Genomic DNA, 16,804 nt, shown 5'->3' with positions numbered 1-16,804 from the left:
GGATTGGATTATTTGAGGTGGGAAGGCCCCCCCCCTAAATCTGTACATCTTTTGGTAGCAGTCCACCTGAAAGGACATGGAAGAAGGAGGCTTTCCTTTTTGCCTGGTTGTCCTCATTCTCACTGGCAAGTTCATCTACCCTGCTGGTGAGGCACCCCTTCCCTAGTAGTAGAACCGATTTCTTTGGGATTCCGAGATAGACTGCAGAACAGCAGCTCTCTATGAGTCCTTGGGGACTCCAGTACCAGACTGGGACTGCTGTGACATCCTGTCTCATGGACTAACAACTTCTGGATCCTTGGCCTACTGGGGAATAACCATTACTGAATACTTGGACCACAAACTGTAAGCCACTCCAATAAATTCCATATATATATAAGCTACATTTCTAGTTGTCTAGAGGTAGAGATACTATGTACTATGGAAATTACAGATGCTGAATCAGAAAAACACACAACATTCAATTTACAATATAAATTGCATTCCTAAGTGCTGGACCCTTACATAATCCATCAGTCCTGTTAAAGAATCTTTTTTGAATCATATCATCAGCAATATGATACTTATAAATATTTTAATTTCCAGCATTCCCATAATATTAATTCGCATTTCTGTGAGCACTTTTCTTATAGGTATTATACCCATAGGCATTATATATTTCTTCAATGAAATGGCTGTTTGTGTAGTTTTGTTCATTTTTCTATTGAGCTGCCTGTCTTTGTTTACTTGATTCATTATATACACTAGAGCTTTATAGGTTCCATGTGTTGTGAGATCCTTTCCCATCTGTGGCTTACCTTTGAAACTTCATTATGGAATTTTTAAAAAGTTGATTGTAATGATCTCAAATTTTATCAATCTTCCTTTTATAGTTCATCTCCTCTGTGTCCTCAGACATCCTGAAAAATCCCTTCACGTTTTCACCTGACGTTTTGTATATGATATAAAAACAGATGCTTGGTTTTACATAGATGCCATGACAGTTAACTCATCTGGATATCTAATTATGATACTGACCCTGACTGTCAACTTGGTTAGGATTAACTACGCCTAGGAAGTGAGTAAAGCACTTCTCTGGATGCTTGTGAGGGCACTTTCAGATATGGTTAGATTACGAGGCCCTGACTCAATCAACCAATTGACTGTTGGGAGGTAATGAAATTGTACAGGTGTGGGCTAGCTAGAGGACGTGGGTAACTGGAGGCGTGCCTTTGAAGGGTCTAACTTAGCCCCTCCCCTATGGTGCTACTTCCCACTGCTTCCTGGCCACAATGAAGTAAGTTCTGTTCTATCATGCCCTTTCTACTATGGTGTTCTGCTTCCTTCAGACAAAAAGAAACAGACCAGAGGACTATGGACTTAAACCTCTAAAGCTATGGGCAAAAACAAATGCTCTTTAAACCAGTTTGGTTATTTGTCAAAAACAAAACCAAAAAACCCTAACACATGCACATGACTGACTAAGCACGCCAGTTTTACATGAAAACACTCCTGTCTGTAACCTCACACTGTCGTCTACTGTGGATTTCACTATCTGGGGACCATTTCTGGACTCACTTTTATGTTTTGCTATCTTATAAAGTTTCATCATCTTATTCTTGTTCAGAAGTGTTTTGTCTTGGCCATCTGTTATTTTACATACATTTCAAAGAATAAAAACAAAAATAAAACATAATAATATCAGCAATTAGACTAAAATAGATGTGTAGAAAGTTATAGATATTTAAAGGCCTAAATAAATAGAGAAGTAAACTACATTTATGGAAAAGAAAACCACACTATTGTAACAATTCTTCCTATATTAACCCATAGAGGAAACTTAAATTCAATTAAAATCCAAAATCCCAACAAAGTTCACTGATTGGAAACATTCAGAATTGTAAGTCTAAGACTTTAACAGCATGTTTTGTAAAACATGTTAAACGTCACCTCGTTCTAAACTCATGCCTTTCCTTTAAAGTAAGTCTGGCCTTTCCTGATAATCTCGATTAACCTGCTCTGTCTTTTGGAATTGATGTTTCAGAAAGTTGACTTTCTCACAGTATACTTCATTAATTAATTAATTACCACTTTCCCTCTAATAATTTATTTTTGTTCTTGTTTTTCTTTTTTTTTCCTTCTCAAAGTCTGGCTTCTATTTGGCTATTTTCTGTCGCATTGACTCTACAAGTTATCTGGGGTGTTTATGGATTCCACTATGGCTTTTCTTATTTTATGTCATCATTGTTAACATTCTATTTTTCTAAACTGAGAAAAACATTTTAAGGAGCACAGATGTGGGTAAGATGCCAGGAAGAATGGCTTTCGATGGAGATAAAGCACAACACAAAGGAACACAGAGCCTCTGGGCAAGGAAGAAACAATGCAAAGACCAATGAGATACCCTACATAATTTCAGTTTAGGATTATAGCAGTTACCTTACATCCCTCTGGAAACAAGGACATGTGCACTAAATGATAATAGACATATATAATATATAATTCTACTTATAGGAGATGCTTAGACAATCACATGCATAGACACAGAATGTAGAACAGAATTTGCCAGGGTTTAGCAGGCAGGAAATAGTTACTGTTTAAGGAACATAAAGTTTGTTTTACAGGAGAAAATAAGTGCTAGAGATAGACGGAGGTGATATTACTAAACTGCACACTTGTGCATAGTTATTAAGCTGGTATACGCTCTATTAACAAGAAGCTGATACAGGAAGACTAATAAAAGTTCTAGGCCAGCCTGAGCTACATAGTATAAGAAACATTAAATATCATTTTTTCTATCAAACACTGTAAAACTTGTGTTTCAGACAAGGAACCCAAGTCTTTTATATTCCCCTCCTGTAAGACTTTAATGCAAATTTTAAAATCACTCCCACTCGGTAAAACCTTTGTTTACACAAAGAACATGCTGCATTCTCAGAACTTAATAAATTAATATTAATTTATTAAATATTAAATATAGTTAAGATGGTTTTATAGTATGTGTATTATACCATAACTTTAAAAAAACACAATTACAACAAGCACATATAGTTCACTCTAAGTCTGAATTATCTTTTTTCCATAAACATTTTAGTTTTTCTAATTAAATGATTCATGATATTTAAAATTATATTTAATGTGTGTGTTATGTGCCAGCTAGGTGTTAAAATAATTGTGTGTGTATGTGTGTGTGCTGTGTGCCAGCAAGGCATGTGTGCGCTGCCAAGGAGGCCAGAAGCTGATATCAGATCTCCTAGAGCTGGAATTATAGGCAGTTATGACCCACCCAGTGTGGGTACTGGGAATCAAATTTGAGTTGTCTAGAAGAGTAAGCATTCTTACCCATTTAGCCATCTCTCCAGTTCAAGTCATGATTTCTAAATCAGAGTGTCAAAAACCAGAGTGATTTCCTTATTTACTTTCACTTCTTCCTCTACATCAGACAAGTGAACAAAGATCATCAATTTTAATAAAGCACTTCCTATTAACTGACTGTAATTATACACTTAAAGTTTCTCATCTTCAAAATAACAACACTGGAAGTCATCTTAAGTCGTACATTTCAAAAAGTACTACCATTTTACCTTCAAGTACTGCCTGCAGGAAGGGAAGAAGCAACAGAACAAACATAAAAGTGGGCTCATTCAGGATTTAGTGATCTCTCTCTACAGAGCTTTATTTAAATGCCATTTTATTGAAGGGATTGTCTCTGAATATTCTATGTAACACAGAACATCTTCCCTGTACTCCTCAGTCCTGGTAGCACACAACATCTCCTCTCGGCTATTTACAACACTGGGAGACAGGGTCTTCTGCTAGATTCCCATGTGTAAAGCCTGCTTCTAGACCAGGGCCTGGAGCATGGGCACTCAATAAACAGCTGCTCAATGAAAAGATGGATAAACGTAGTGATAATATTATTAGTATTTTAATAAATAAACCTTGCCTGAAGATCAGAGTGCAAAGCTAAGTCACTAGAGGCCCAGGAGTGGTGGCACACACCTTTAATTTCAGGACTCAGGAAACAGAGGCAGACAGACCTCTGTGAGTTCAAGGTCACCCTAGGCTACACAAGATCTCAGAAACAGATCCAGGTGGTGGTACTCACACCTTTAATCCCAGCACTAGGGAGGTGGAGACAGGAACAATATGGCTGGGCAGAGAGGAATATAAAAGGGAAGAGACAGAAACTCACTAGAGTGTGGAGTCAGGTTTGGTGGGGACACAGCCACAGCGTAGTTTAGGCAGTTTGAGGATCGTCTCTTTAGTCTGGGCTTTGGTAGAGGTAAAAGGTCTCTCTAGTGACTTACTGCTGTCTCTCTGACCTTCAGCTTTAACCCCTGTATCTGACTCTAGGTTTTGGTTAATTAAGACCAACTAGAATTCTTGCTGCATTTGGATTGCCAGAGGCAAAGCACACACTCTACTGGCTTAAAGTAAGAAAGGGAAGTAGTTTTGAGCTTATCAATTACTATAATTTGGCAACTTGGAGGAGCTACTTAGGATCTCTCTAGACTTTAGTTTTCTCATCTGTAAAAGGAGGGATAGTAATACTTATTATATAGGGTGTCTGTGCAGATTAATGGCACATAAATACTATATAAAAGCTTCAAGAGTCCTCCTTTAAACAGGTTTCTTCTCTCACATGCACTTATTTTATATAAGGTGTTTAAATAATAAACTAGAGATCTTTGAGAGATCTTGCACCTCCATGACGACCGTGTAAGTTGTCTCTGATTATTCCTCGCTCCTCCATTCCAGTCTGTTAGGGAATCTGTGTTGGACCCACACAGCCTCCAACACAGAGGAAAGATGGTCATTTCTGGGACTGGATTCTCTCCTTCCACAGTCTGTATTCCACAAACTTGCCTTGGAGACCTGTCAGTTTTGTGAACCTAACAGTCCTTATTTTTAGTCACAGGTTTAGCACTGTAAACTCAAGCCAACTCCAGCCAGGGAACATTATATAGTCAGACCGTAAATAAATATGCAATTACATAATACATGGTGCTTATTAGTCAGTAAGTCACATACATGAAATTATAATAGCTTCAAGGTAGTTACAGATATAGTCAAAAATTAGAAGGAAGGTGAACGTTGAAAAGTTTCAGTCTGTATTTTAAAACCATTTGAAAACAAGGAATCTATAGGCCTGGATGATTAAAGTGTCTAACAGAATACCAGCTTCATTCCTTATATTTACACAACTTTCATATAAGATTGCAGCTGTATCAAAATACAAAATTCAGGAATGTAAGTAAATCATCATTTTCTAAAACCCAACAATTATTCCATATAAACACAGAGAATACACAACAGATTAACTTTCTTTGGCCTAGCAGACCAAAACCATGCTTTTAAATCAGTAAAAACTGATTTATTGGTAGTCAACCTAATTTTACACCAAATTAAATATAAAACTATCAGGCTGCATCACATGTAGAATTATGGTTTGGTTAAGAAATTTCTGGTGTGTTTCTGGGAATTAGTATTTATTTTTACTGTCGAATATAGCAAAAGCAAGGACAGTGAACAACTGCTGAGCGAACCGACAACTGCGCATTTCCGAGAGTCTCCATCTTCAGAACCAGTGAGTCAACCTTGTTATGTCAGCCAGTGAAGGTGACAGTTTTACTTTGAAAACAGTTGGTCTCGTACTGAAAATCAAAGACAGGTAGAGGGAAAATTCATTTGCAATGCATTATAATATGGGAATTCAAAAAACTAACAGAATTTATAATACTGTTCCCTCTAAAATTAAAGATGTCATTAGTAGAGTTTCTACTTCAGAATCAAAAAAGGAGAGTTCTAAAGCTGAGTTATTTTCTGACATTCCTGCCTACATAATTTTTTAATCTTCTGTGAAACTTATTTTTATATGTGCTAACCACTATTGAACCAATTTTTTTAACAACTTTAATCTTAAGCATTATTTTGCATTAGAAACTTACTACTATGTTATCAAGAATTTTCCACTGCCCATGTAAGAAATGTAGTTGCTACCACTGCCTGTACCATTCTGTGGAGACTGGAAATCTCCAATTCTGGGTAGCCTTAAACTAGTAGCAGAATTTTCATGAAGCTTGAGCCCCAGTGACCAAACGGGAAGGTTGATTTATTCACTGGCCCATCTGCGCATCAACATGGTCATGTATCTTGCCCCCACATCCCCAGTTCTGAAACTATGGGGAATCTCTAGAAATGGTTCATTACACTTGGGAATCTTACAATGGGAAGTCCCCACAATTCCCATAAGCTAGTGCCAAAATGATTATTATAAAATTACAAAGAAACTGTTGAAAAAACATACCCATCAAGCCATACAAGCATTTGCTGAAGTTTTTACTAGGGTTCTTGCATTATGTAAGTAGAGTTTGGTACAGTCATTTAGTATTTCTTTCATGCATAGTTTAGCAGTGAATCCCTAGGGAAAAGATTTGCAACGTTATCACCCTTCTTACTGTCGCCCAACCTAACAGACTTAAACAGCAGTAGAGTGAGGGGCTTGTATATCAAGGCTTCTCTGTATATCACAGGCTTCCTCACTGTCAGCAAGATGTCGTCCCACAGGTCTGGACTTGTCTTTCTTTTCCTCTCCTCCCTTTTTTCTTTCTTTCTCTCTTTCTTTCTTCTCTCCCTCCCTTCCTACCTCCCTTCTCCTATGTGGCTCTCTGTTATCAGTTATTTACCAGATTGACTCAATCAATTCTTATTTGGGTAGGGGAGAGATAGAAAAACATCATTTACTAACTTTTTTAATTAAGTTGAAAGATTACCATACAAATGGCAGGGAAATTCAGGAAAATGTTCTCAGGATCAGAAATGTAGTTAAGTGGTAGAATCTATACTGGCCAGTGGTCAGTCTTACAACCTAATTAGTAGGTTCCAGAAAATTAGACACTCCTAATTAACCCACCTGATGTTTAGAGAGTACCTGTTCTCTCTTATACACACAGATTTTCAATCCTTCACGTAAGTCAATAACACTGTGCAGTTAACTCAGAAATGATTTTAATAGTTCTCTGATTTCTCTAAATGCACAACTGCCTTACTTATTTTATATTTCCTTGAATCAAAGGGCTTTTAAAGAGATAGACTAGAGAAATATAATACAAACCAATATAATAAATGTTCTGATTTAAGATTGCCAGCATCACAGATGTAGGATCTATCTATCTATCTATCTATCTATCTATCTATCTATCTATCTATCTAATCTATCTATCTAATCTATCTATCTGACTTTCTTAGACACTGTCAAATGTTTCTTCAGTCCTTTCATCTAATGGCACAATTAATAAATTTTTGAGGCATTCTTAATGGTCAGGGATTAAGACAGACGGGAGAGTGTTTGCTTAGGAATCCTGAGGTCCTGGGTTTGATTTCCAGCACTCTATAACTGCTCATGGTAATGAATGTTCATAATCCTAGCACTCAGAGGGTGTACACTGAGAGATCAGAAGTTTAAGGATATTCATTATTTTAAAGTGGATTTGAGGTCAGTCAGGGAAATATGAGACTCTGTTTTAAAACAAGAACAAAAATAAGATATTTATTGTTAATCTTGAGTGTATTTCTTAAGCTACAGTATTATTATACTTACCTTACCCTATTATCAAGATATATACGTAACATGTACACTCTCAGAGATAGTCAACTTAATCATAGTTAGAAACTTAATTCCAGTAAATGTGTGCATTTGAGCTGACAGATTATTTATTTATTGGTGCTGAAGATAGAACCTAGAGCCTTATGTGTGCTAAACTTTAAAAGCCAAGCCATTTACTCTGAATGATTAGGAAGGAAATGGGTGTTCTTTTTCTCAGTTAGTGAACATGTGGGAGCCGAAACTTCTCTGTTAAAGCGATGCTAGTAACACAGATCCAAAGTTCTAAAGTGCATACATACCCCATGACCCAAAAATACAATTTCTAGAGACTCATCCAAAGAGAATAACTAATGACCTAGCAAAAAGAATGTTTCTGAATCTTGTTCTATAGTTATAAATTTGAATAACCTATGTCATATAACAGGAACTATAATCATTTATAACCATACTAAATGCATACTCATGTTGTTCATAACTGGATGCAGGGATATTAATCTTTCTATAATATTATTCATACAATATAACTTTTTACTCAGGAGAAATTAGTATCTACAGCATGAAATTCAATGCACTTTCTTTTTAAAGAGCTGATAATAGTTCAAATCATTTATAGTACTAAGCTAACTGTATCAGATGAAAATTCACCTTGCAAGAGTCCTGCTTTGCCTCTCATACTGGACTGTTGGCATTTAAAAAAAAAATCTGTTGGTGTTTATAAAATACAGGCCTCGTGGTGGTGGTGCCACTATTCGGGAGGCAGAGGCAGGTGGATCTCTGTGAGTTTGAGGCCAGTAGCCTACAAAGAAAGTTCTAGAAGAGCCAGGGCTGTTACACAGAGGAAACCCTGCCTCAAAAATAAATAAATAAATAAATAATAAAATGATGACTAACTAGAAAGTAAAAATAAAAGCACACAAAATTAAGCCCGGTCTAAAATAATTAGATTCACAAACTAAACTAGCCTAATTATTTTCACATTCTTTTTTGTTTGTTTTGTTTTCAAGACAGAGTTTCTCTGTGTAGCTCTGCTGTCCTGACTCACTCTACAGACCAGGCTGGTCTCAAACCTCGTGATTCTACTGCCTCTGCCTCCTGGGTCCTGAATTAAAAGCGTGCATCACCAAATGTCATTTTCACATTCTTACTCGGAATTTCTTTACCTGTTTCACAAGTGAAAGTCGGCAACCTGCTAGCAGGGCTTGACGTGATCAGAAAAGCATCCTGCCAGGCCTATACCTATAACCACATCAAACAGACTAGCTTCTGATCTGACTTTTGAATATTCTTAACAATAGAAAACTTTCTCCTGTTTACTAGCCTAACTGCTTTAATACTAAAGGACACTTCCAATAAAGTTGTCTATAATGCTAAACTATCAGTCATCTTACAAAAGAATCATAAATAGTATCTTACAGTAGAGACTTCATGACAGAGAATTAACACACATATTGGTATTAAGGATAAGTTGCCTACTTGCTCTCAGTTTATGTGAAAGAAATGAGACAATCTGCCCATTTCTTGGCAAGGTCAATGCAGTCCCTGGGGAAGAGGCTTTTTCTACCTGAAGACAACTTCTCTGGATGCATGCCAAGATAGTGAACATTATGGACATCTTACTTCATGTTGAGATTTAAAAGAACTTAAATTCTTGAAAATATGAGGCCTGCTTTCCAGAAATAAAGTCTTATGTCTAATACCTTATTGCCAAAAGCAAACAAACAAATATAGGAACATCACCACCTGGACAGTGCTCCTGTGAGGAAACCCAACTGTTCCAAAAACGTTTACATTAATAAAGATTATAAAATAATTTTATTTATGCTTTTAACTAAGTGCCACAAATTTTATCTGAATTTTGAACTGTACCTAGCACTGTCCTCTCACAGAACAAAATTTCAGTAAGAGTTCAACACCTCACGCAATACAGGAGGGTGAGGTAGCACACTGCTGTAAAGTTCCATCACGAGAGCTGAGACATCTAGAGCACATCAAAAGTGATTTAGTGAGAACAGAACGGAAAGACAGATGCAGGCAAACAAATGAAGCTGAAGTCAGAACTGAAAGGAGACCAAAGAGAAACTTCTAAAGTAGCAAATGTAATCTCTTTTGTCTTTCTGTCTTCCAATACCTGGGGATGGACCCCAGGGCTTCACACTGCTAAATGAGCACTAGCACCAAGTTCAATCTCTAGCAGCAAAAAGAAAGCAAAACTGAGAACTAAAAATGGTGAGATCGAATCCATGTAGCTCACAGGATCAGCTGTGTGAGAGGGTACTTTACCACATCTGTCCCAAAATGTGTTTCTAAAAATGAAGGTAGAACCCCACTACAGTGCTCAACTCTTACACGTGCAGCCTGGTAAGCGTTCCTGTGAACTCTAGCTTGTCCAGCACCAACAGACGAAGGCACAGAATAACTGCAGGGCTTCTCCCCACTGCATGAGCGCTCACCGCCAGGTCTGCTTGGTTCTCAGCATTATATAAACAGATTTATACTCATTAGACTGTCACGTCTGGCTCCTTTCTCTCAACTTTACATTTTTTTTGGGTGGGTATCAGTAACACATGACAGAGTTGTCTAATCATTCTCCTGTGAGGGGACACTGGCTATTTCTACTAGTCTATTATGGAGAAGTCGCTTCCTACAGACACTTTTATACAGACCTTTTGGTGGACACAAACACATTATTATTATTAGGTTCTATAACAACAGACTGCAATGTCACAAAGTAGGTTTGTGTTCAATTCCAGCAGATGAGGCCAGAGTTTGGAAATGAGAACAGTGTTTTAGAGTTCACATAAAGATGTACTGAAACCTTGGGGGGAAGGGTGTCTCGGCGTGTTATCCAGACTGCCCTTGAACTCCCACACTCAAGCCATCTTGCTGGGTAGCCTCCTGAGTACTGAAACTAAAGACTTGTGAAGACTTGGGCTAACATGCCTGGAAACAACTTGGGGGTGTGGGGGAATATTATTTTAAGGTGTGTTACTTTTCTTTTTATGATGCATTTATTTAACTCTGAGAATCTGTGATTCTTTGTCTAAAACAAAAAAAAGTCCTAATAAAGAGCTGAACAGCCAATAGGCAGACGGGGCTGGCAGGCTGTAGTTTAAATAGGAGAACTTTGACGAGAAGGAGCAGCAGTGAGAGAACAAGGGAGAAGGATGTCAGGGGCCAGCCATGGAGTCAGAATCAAAGTAAGATATACAGAAGTAAGAAAAGGAAAAAGGCCAGGGGCAAAAAGAATTCGGGATAATTTAAATTAAGAAAAGCTGGCAAGAAACAAGCCAAGCTAAGGCCGGGCATTGCTAATGTGCTAATGTGAGTGATTTATTTGGGAGCTGGGTGGTGGGCCCCCCAAAAAGTCAAAAGAGTAAAACACAACAATGAGGAGGATGGACACTAGGGATAAAATTCAGGGCCTCATGCATACAACGCATAGGTTTACTACTGAAGTCCGTCATATCAAGGTTTTCAACTGAAAAAGCTCCTGAACTGAAGCACACCGTCTTGGAGGCTATTCTCTGTACCGGGTAACACAGGGTGCTCGTAACTCATACCCAAGGTGCATAGGGGAGCGTGGCAGGAAAAGACTATTCTAAAAAGTCAATTTCACTATAATTTAATATAAAAATTGACATTAATGCCCTTACTTAGCCTTACTGTGGCATTTGTGAGAGCTTCGTTGAACAGAATCACTGAGAATTTAATTCAACTAGCTTTCTCCAAACAGACAAATGACTAAAAACTTCTACACACATAATATTAATGAATACAAGCACATAGCTTTAAAAAATGCCTCAATTGGGATGTGTAACCTAAAAAAAAAAACCTCTTCAGAAGATTAAAAGCTGTGACCACTTGATCAATTGGGTCCCACAAGGAGCAGGACAAAAACAGTCTAAAAACTAAGGCTTAAACATATGGATTTTTTTTTTTACATTACTGTTACTACCTTGACCATAAAAGATTTGAACTCTAAAATACCCTCATCTCACGTCATTCCCTTTGGGTCATATTCATGTTTATTTTGTAATGTACATAGTAGTAGTATAAAATAAGAGGTATACACAATTTTAAGGTAAATTTACATATATTAGGGATGCATACTGAAATTTTACCAACAGGGTACTCAGTCAAGAGTTCACATCCTTGTTTAGCGCACTTTAACTTTTTAGTTTTAAGCTAGCAAATCTTTATACACAGATGAATTTCTAGTTTCTAAAGCCATATACAATAGTCCACAGAAATGTCTAGCTGCCTTTAATGTTAAAATAACAGAGGCAAACAGTAGGAGAGAAGGGAAGAAGACAGGACTGGCCAGGGAGAGACACGAGGGACATTTCCTAGTTACTGGTACTAGTCTCTATCTCAGTAGGTACTTTTTATTGTATCTGAGTATATATTAGTCAAACTCAGTGAAGTACATTTATGCTTCCCTTATGTAAATTTTACCACATATGGAAAAATCTATTAAATATGCTGACCTCTAGTTAATGACAAACATATAGAAGAGTAATTTATAATAATGTCTATAACTTACTTTGAAATATATCCCATTAAAATAGACTGCTGTATGGACAGAGGGATTGATATATGAACAGATATGTGATAAAACAGTATAATAAAAAAATCTAGGTGAAAGATACATGGATGTTCACTGAATAATTGAACATCTCTGCAGTTCTTCATGGTAAAATAATTTTCTCAACACATCTACTAAAGAGCTGAAAACTGACAGACACTAACTTAAAATGGTACAATGGTAAAATGTAAATTATAATCTATCATGGAAAAGGTACGAATATTTAAACACGCTGCTTTGGGATACAGCAGTTCCTTATCCTCAGGGTGTATCTCAAGACTCACAGTGGAAGCCTGGAATGGGCACAGCACCATAGCCTATACACACTGGGTTTTTTTTTTCCCTTGAAATACACATAACCATGAAAAAGCGAAACTGATAAATTAGGTAAAGAGATTAACAATAAAGAAAAATTAAAACAATACATTGTAATAAAAGTTACTTGAATGCAGTCTTTCCCTGCCTCCCAAAGCACTGTACTTCTGAACTGTGGGTAATATAAACACAGATAAAGGAGACTAATAAACTCTTTATGTAGTGAGAATTATCCTTATTTTACAGACTACTAAATTGAAATTCAGAAAGATTATACAACTAGACCAGACCATTAAAAGTCAAGGCCAGGCAGGAATGGGTCCTCTGGACGCACATTTCTGACTAGGTGCCACCCTGAACCAAGCATCTTCCTCCCAAGCATGGAAACTGTTCTTCCCGTCCTGTACCGACCAGCTCTGACTTCTCAGAGCTCCCTCCTACAAGACCCAGCTTCTCCTGCTGCCCAGCTGTGATTTTTTGGGGCCCGCACACATTGCAACCCCCACATTACATTTTACGTGCGGGGAAAGGACTGGAAATATGACAGTGCTGTGGTTTCCGGTCAGTACTGGAAGATCAGTGGACAGCTCTAAGTAGGCACAAAACGAGGGAAACCGCTGCATGCAACAGAGATGAGACCATGTGCAACCAAGAGTAGGACCTCGAAAGAGCTTTTTCTAACCTTCACCCTTCCCTGCAATGCAAATGTTGCTCATCATAAAATAATTTTCATAGTCAGACCCTTTCCTTAAAGTTAAATCGAAATATGCCGGGTTTTTTTCCATGCACCGTTTTAAATCTGAAAACCTAATGGACTTTTGCTTTCTCATCTCCCTTTCTATCTCGGTTTGGAATTATACCTTCAGGAATTTTTTTTTTTTTTGTACAACTAGATAAACAACTAGAAACACTTCCGTAGCACTTGGTTTCACAAATTACCACAGGTGGCCAACCTGTGAGAGCAATATGCTAATGTGAATGTCAGTATTTTCTTCGGGGCCACGAGAAGAAATTTTTCAAAGGCAAGACTGTAAGGAATGACCGTGGCCTTCCACTTTTGACCACGCACGTGTCTCCTCAAAGCGCTGTTATTACCTCTTGCTTGCCAAGTGCGCACGGGGCTCCCGAAAAGACCTCGCCCTTGTGAGTATTGTATACTATTCTGTAGCATCAAAAACAACAAAACCAAACATCAAGCAGTAATCACGCTCTGAAAAGCTCGCCTTGTTTTAGGACCTGGAGAACTTCTTGCACCCTCATGGAGTCTGAGTGAAGCTTTTCTCCTGACGCCTGAGGTTGTTAGGTTGGGAGGAAACTGGAGGCGACTATGTTGGAGCTGCAGACATGGACGTGCAGGCAGTTAAAATGATGGGTTCCTAACAGTGCCTGAACCACACGCCAGGTCCCCGAAATTCCCGGCCCAGTGTCCTTTCCATTTTAAAACCATGCCAAAAACAAACGTTTACAAAAATGACTATGTCCATCCATTACCTCAACTTAACTAAATTTCAGCCTGCCCCTCTTGATGTCACTTCCTTTCCTGAATGAGTGTGTTTTCCCCTTGGTCTTGTTAGCTTCACTTCATTACCACACAACACTCGAATTCGCGCTCCCAATTTTGGCCGGCTTTTCACTTGGCTATTTTTGTTCCTCAGGGACATCAACATTGTTTCCATGATGCCTTGACTATCCTTTAGATTTCAGGCAGTCAACTGCCGACTATTACAAAACTGAAGAAGGTAAAAGTGGTTTATTTTTAAAACATGAAGCGCGCACACACCCGGCAGTGTGCTTCTTTCTTAGTCGGGGAGCGTAATAAGAATACCGAATGCCAGGTATTAAATGCAGATGCTTTCGAGAGAAAACCCTGGCTATTTAGGAAGAGAGCTATCGTAGGCTGTGGTTCGAGGCCAAGAACAAGGTTCGGAAACTGACCTCAAACAAATATGGAGGTGAAAAGGCACAAGGAGCTTCTGGAGCTCATCAGCCTGTGACAGGCTATTTGGCGTCAGTTTCTAAGGACGAGGGGCACCAGGGAGGCACCTGGACAATGAAGGCACAGGCGGGGCACAGGGGATCGCGCTCAGGGAAAACTCAACAAGTCTGGACGATGAAGGATGGCACCGGGGTAGAAGATGCTGCCACGAGGCTCCCGCTGGCCTCTGCTCGGCCAGGAGTGAGAGCCACGGGCGACACTGTCGCCGGCTCGGGGGGACAGCTTTTGGCTCTCCTACCTGCCTCGACGTTCGTCCGGGACCAGGGGTGTCTACCCAGGGCCGTGCCGCGAGCCGGCGCCTCCACCCCGGGCCCGCTCCCCGGGTACGATGGCGACGTCGGGCCTGTCCGGCCGGACCCGCCTTCCAAAGTGGGCGTCACGATGGCCGCCGAGCGGGCCGGATCCCTCGCCTCGGCCCCGAGCCCGGTGCCGTGCGCGGCCGGAGGCTCAGCCCAGGCGGCGGCCGGCCGGGCGGCGAGGCTCGCGCTGAGGTGCTGATGGGGAAAGGGGGCGGGCGCGCCATCATGAAGGGAAAATGGTGGGCGGGCGGGCCCGCGCGCGCGGCCGCCGCCGTACTCACCCGGGCGGGCCAGTGCGGGTAGCCCTTCATCTTGGCGAAAACCAGGTCTCCCGCTTTGTACTCGCGGGGCCGCGGGCGCGCCATCCCGGGTCGTCTCCTCGGCCCGCTCGTCCTTGGTCGTCGCCGCGAAGATGCCGAGAGGCCGCCCCCTCCCGCAGCGCCCCGTGCGGGCCGACGGACCGCGCCGCGCCGCGCGCTCCCCGCCGGGCCTCGAGCCGCCGCTCCGACGAGAGGAAGCGGCGAGGCGGCGGCCGAGGCGAGCGGCGTCTGGCTGGGTGTGCGGTGACGGGGAGACCGCAGGCCCGGCAGATCCCCGCCCGGCTGCGGGGGAGGGGAGCACGCGTCCGGCCGCGCCGAATCCCGCCGCCGCGTGCCGTTCACAGCAGCCGCGTCGCCAGGCTCTGGCCGCCGCCGCTGCCGCCTCCCCGCCGGGCTTGCTGGGTTCCGTGCGAGCTCCGGGCCTCGCGCCTCCTCCGAATTCCTCCTCGGGCAGCGACCGCAAACACGATCTTATTATTGTTCTCGCGCGCGCTCAGCATCCCCCCCCGCCCTCTCGCTCGCCCGCCCCGCTTCCCTCCCCTCGCGCGCCGGCCGGTTAATTCCTAGGTGCACGGCCGGCTTTCGCGGAGAAACCGCGCGCGCCGCCCGGCTCGCAGGCTCGCTCGGCCGGCTGGGTGGTGGGCGCGTCCTCCCGCAGCAACGAAGACGGTGTCCGGCGTGTGGGAGCGCCTACTCCGAGGACGCCCGCCGCCTGCTCTCTTTTGTTCTTGGCCGGGAGCTGCCTGGCGTAGCCCAGCCAATCACTACCCGGCCGCCCCTCTTCCCTCCTGCCCGCGCCCACCCCCCACGGGCTGCATCCCCCCCCCTCCCCGGCCGCCCCCCCACCCACGGGCCACTTCCGTGGGTGTTCTCTGGTGAGTGGGGGGTAGGAGGACGACAAAAGGCTCCCGAGGCCTGGGGATGGCCGCGCGGGGGGGACTCTGCCTGGTCACTAGGCTGCTGGAAAGAGCTAGCAACCTCCTTAGGGTTTTGCCCCAGGTCTGCCCTTAACAATGAATGCAGTGTGACCCACCTAGGGCGACCTGCTTCACTGGAGTCAAGGCTTCACCTTGACACAGTCGGATTTTGAACATGGACCCATGGTCCAGTGCCCATAGCCTTTATGCTTCTTTATGTAGGGACTTCATGGGTCAACGGCTTTGGGGGGGGGGGGATATTTAGCCTGACCAAGTCACTTGTTTTCCGTGGCAACACGCTGGGCAGCAGCTTCTGGTGATTTCTTGCTACAGGTCAGTAGGTCTAGAACGTAGGTTCGCCGTTGTTTTATTTGGCCATCAGCTGACTGCTTTCAAAGACATCCTGGGAGTGATACTCTTGATAACATCTTGGTGAGTGGTAAAAAAGAGAATTCACTCTTTTCCGAATTGGCCCGAAGGATGAATGAATGCTGCCCCTTCCTTCCATCACTAGAACAGACCTTCTAAGAAGGTCCGCTGCTGCGGCTGTGGCCTGCACGTCGCGCAGAGGACAGTTCTGGCTTGGGGACTACCCTCTTTGCCGTTTCTCCCCTATGTAGAAGGTGGGTTTTCCAGGCATCTGTTTCCCTGGCTTCCGCTGTGGAAATTGTTTTAATGCAGGCTTTCAGTGAGCAGGGCCGCAGTCTGTAGACTTTCTGTGGAGTGTTTACTTTGTTCACCGTACTTAACCATTTCTTTTCTGCATCTCTTAATCCCCACCCAC

General features: G+C 41.9%; 1 protein-coding gene across 1 annotated transcript in view; it reads right to left on the bottom strand.

The window, feature by feature from the left end:
- The window catches only part of Hdgfl3 (HDGF like 3), a 50,213-nt gene extending 34,657 nt beyond the window's left edge, over positions 1 to 15,556 (bottom strand). The window contains exon 1 of the mRNA XM_050154022.1: positions 15,065 to 15,556. Coding sequence (XP_050009979.1) covers positions 15,065 to 15,148 — 84 coding nt within the window. The 5' untranslated portion in view covers positions 15,149 to 15,556. The remainder of the gene's footprint in view (positions 1 to 15,064) is intronic.
- Positions 15,557 to 16,804: the final 1,248 nt, after the last annotated feature.

This window comes from Alexandromys fortis, unplaced genomic scaffold, assembly GCF_014885135.2.
Source record: "Alexandromys fortis isolate MF-2015 unplaced genomic scaffold, M_Fortis_MF-2015_v1.1 scaffold_86, whole genome shotgun sequence".
NCBI lineage: Eukaryota > Metazoa > Chordata > Mammalia > Rodentia > Cricetidae > Alexandromys > Alexandromys fortis.
The sequence above is the reverse complement of the archived record's forward strand: the minus strand, read 5'-3'. Positions and strand labels throughout refer to the sequence as shown.